The sequence below is a fragment of the Parus major genome, chromosome 4 (assembly GCF_001522545.3).
Source record: "Parus major isolate Abel chromosome 4, Parus_major1.1, whole genome shotgun sequence".
NCBI classification, from domain to species: Eukaryota; Metazoa; Chordata; class Aves; order Passeriformes; family Paridae; genus Parus; species Parus major.
Genome location: NC_031771.1, coordinates 67,784,147 through 67,786,776, shown reverse-complemented (window position 1 = coordinate 67,786,776; position 2,630 = coordinate 67,784,147). Strand labels below are relative to the sequence as shown.

At 55.9% G+C, this 2,630-nt stretch overlaps 1 protein-coding gene across 1 annotated transcript in view; it reads right to left on the bottom strand.

Moving 5' to 3' along the window:
• The window catches only part of SIGLEC1 (sialic acid binding Ig like lectin 1), a 17,519-nt gene extending 16,857 nt beyond the window's left edge, over window positions 1–662 (bottom strand). Inside the window, exon 1 of the mRNA XM_033513904.1 lies at window positions 403–662. Coding sequence (XP_033369795.1) covers window positions 403–417 — 15 coding nt within the window. The 5' untranslated portion in view covers window positions 418–662. The remainder of the gene's footprint in view (window positions 1–402) is intronic.
• Window positions 663–2,630: the final 1,968 nt, after the last annotated feature.

Below are 2,630 nucleotides of genomic sequence, written 5' to 3'. Positions count from 1 at the left end.
AAAAGAAAAAGAAAAAGAAAAAGAAAAAGAAAAAGAAAAAGAAAAAGAAAAAGAAAAAGAAAAAGAAAAAGAAAAAGAAAAAGAAAAAGAAAAAGGGGAAACCAAGAAAAGGAAAAGAAGAGGAAACCCAAAAATAAACAGAGAATTATTTAAAATGTTTTACGGCTTTTTGCAGCTCCAGACAAACTCCTGCCATTCCTTTCCTTCACCCCTCATCACTCTGGGACAAACCAGAGTAATTTCACCCTGAAATGTTTCCCAGGATCACGGAAATCCACGATCGGATTGCTGCGAGTTTCGATTCTTCCCTGAGCACTCCTGGGGCTCTCCCTGAGGAACGAGGCCTCTCCCAGCCCCCCGCTCCGGCCTTTCCCTCTCCACCATTCCCTCCTTCGCTGATACCTCCTTTTTCCACATCTGTATCCAATTTCCTTGCTGCTCCTTGGATTTCGGGGTGGATTTCCCGCTCCCGAGAGCTTGGCTTGGGATTTTGTCCCAGGCTACGAGCACAGGGAATGTCTGGGGTGTCCCCTGGGTGTCGATGCTCGGAGGGGGGACGATGTGAAGCCACAAATTGTCACGGGATTTGTGCCGGAAGGGGAAGGAAGAGCCGGGATCCAGCCCCCAGCTGGTGCTGCTGCCAAGTTTCGTTTCTTCTCCGGGCTTTCGATTCCTGGGGGCCTCAAAGGGCAGGATGGGATCCCTTGGGACGGGGATCTAACGAGAGCAGTGGCCCGTGGTGGGGCCCTGCTGCGCTTGTAATTCCAAGGGTTGTAAAGATTTCCAGGAAAACACTTTTGGAGTGGGGCTGGAGGGGGCTCGGAGAGATCTGGGGAGGGGAAGGTGTCCCTGGTGTCCCTAAATGGGACTTAAGGAAAGGGTTGGGATGGGAGGGGTTGAAATCTCATCTCATTCCCATGGGCAGCGACACCTTCCACCATCCCAGGTGGCTCCAAACCCTGTCCAACCTGGCCTTGGACACTTCCAGGAATGGGGCAGCCACAGCAAATCTGGGAATTCCATTCCGGAACCTTCCCACCCTCAGAGGGAGGAATTTTCTTCCAATCTCCCACTTATCCCTGCAGTTTAAAAGTCATTTTTTGGCACAGGAATGAGCACGGAGAGGGGACATTCCTGGTGTGGGACACTTCAGCTCCATCACATCCCAAAAAAGAGAGAAGCAGGGACCATGGGCTGGTGGGACACCCTTCCCCGGGATAAAGGATGGATGTCACCCCCTCCAAGCCTGGATCCGATTCCTGGAGTTCCAGGTATTTCCCTGGCTCCTGGCAGGAGATGGACGAGGCTCATCCCAAAGGGATCCTCCACTCCCACCCCCCATCCCAGAATTCCCGTCCTTTCCCATCCCTGGAGAACCATGGTGTTACCTGGCGGTGGCTCCGGCAGTGCCACCTCCGGAGCGGTGACATCGGGAAGTCGCCTGTCCCCGCGCTCAGGGACGTCCCTTTATCGGCCGGGGGAGGAGGAGGAGGAGGGTGAGGAGCTCCAAACCGCAGCACTTCCCTCTTCAATGTCCCTGCCCTGATTCTGGGAAGTGACAGCAGCACCTTTTCCCTAATTCTGGGTTTTGGGGGCCAGGGTGGGTTTGGAATGCTCCAAGGTCTCCAGGTTTTGGGTCCTGCTGGTGGGGCTGGGGCAGGGTTGTGTTTGTTCCCTGTGGGAAGGGTTTGGGATTTGTGCTGATAATTCGGGAATGTTTTTGTTGTGTCTTGGATGGAATCGAGGGCAGCCCTGTCCTCACCCTGCTTGGGGAGGGTTGGAATTTCACTGGGAATTGGGGGAACACAGCCAGGAAAACTGATCCCAACCCACCCCTGGAATATCCTGGGTTGTGTGGCTTGTGGATAAACTGGGAATGAAGGAAAGGGGAATGTTGGGAGTGATGGTGTTTGTCCTCCCATGTCACCGAGATGGATCCTGGTTGTCCTGGGAATGCTGGATGCTGTGAGGGCTGGAGCAACTCAGCTCTGGGAGAGCTGGGAATGTTCCCCTGGAGAAGGGAGAAATGCAGGGAATGCTGAGAGTCCCTTCAGGGGCTCCAGGAGAGCTGGAGAGGGACTGGGGCCAAGGGCTGCAGGGACAGGAGCCAGGGAATGGCTTCCACTGGGAAAGGGGAGATTGGGCTGGGATCTTGGCAAGGAATTCCTGCCTGGGATTCTGCAATTCCCAGATTTCCCATGGCTGCCCCTGGATCCCTGGGAATGTCCAAGGCCAGGTTGGACATTGGGATTGGATCCACCTGGGATGGTTGGAGCTGTCCCCAAAGGCAGGAGAGGGCTCTGCCAGTGGAAATTCCCAAAGGAATTCTCAGGATCCAGATCCGACCTCTGCCACCTGGAGCAAAGACACCCGGGGTGGTGGCACTGGTGGCACTGGTGGCACAGGGTGAGGCTGGCCTGTGGTCACCACTCGGGGTCAGTGCCCAACCTCGTGGCCCAGCAGCGTGGGAAAGTGCCCTGCGGCACTTCGGGCTCTTCCCAGCCGCTCCGGCACCATGCCAGGCAGGATGCTGAGTCAGCAGGGAGATGCCCACAGCCCCCGGTGCCCCCCCGGCTCCGGCACCAGCTGGGAAATGGTCCCAGATCCCACCAGGAGGTCACTGGTGTGGG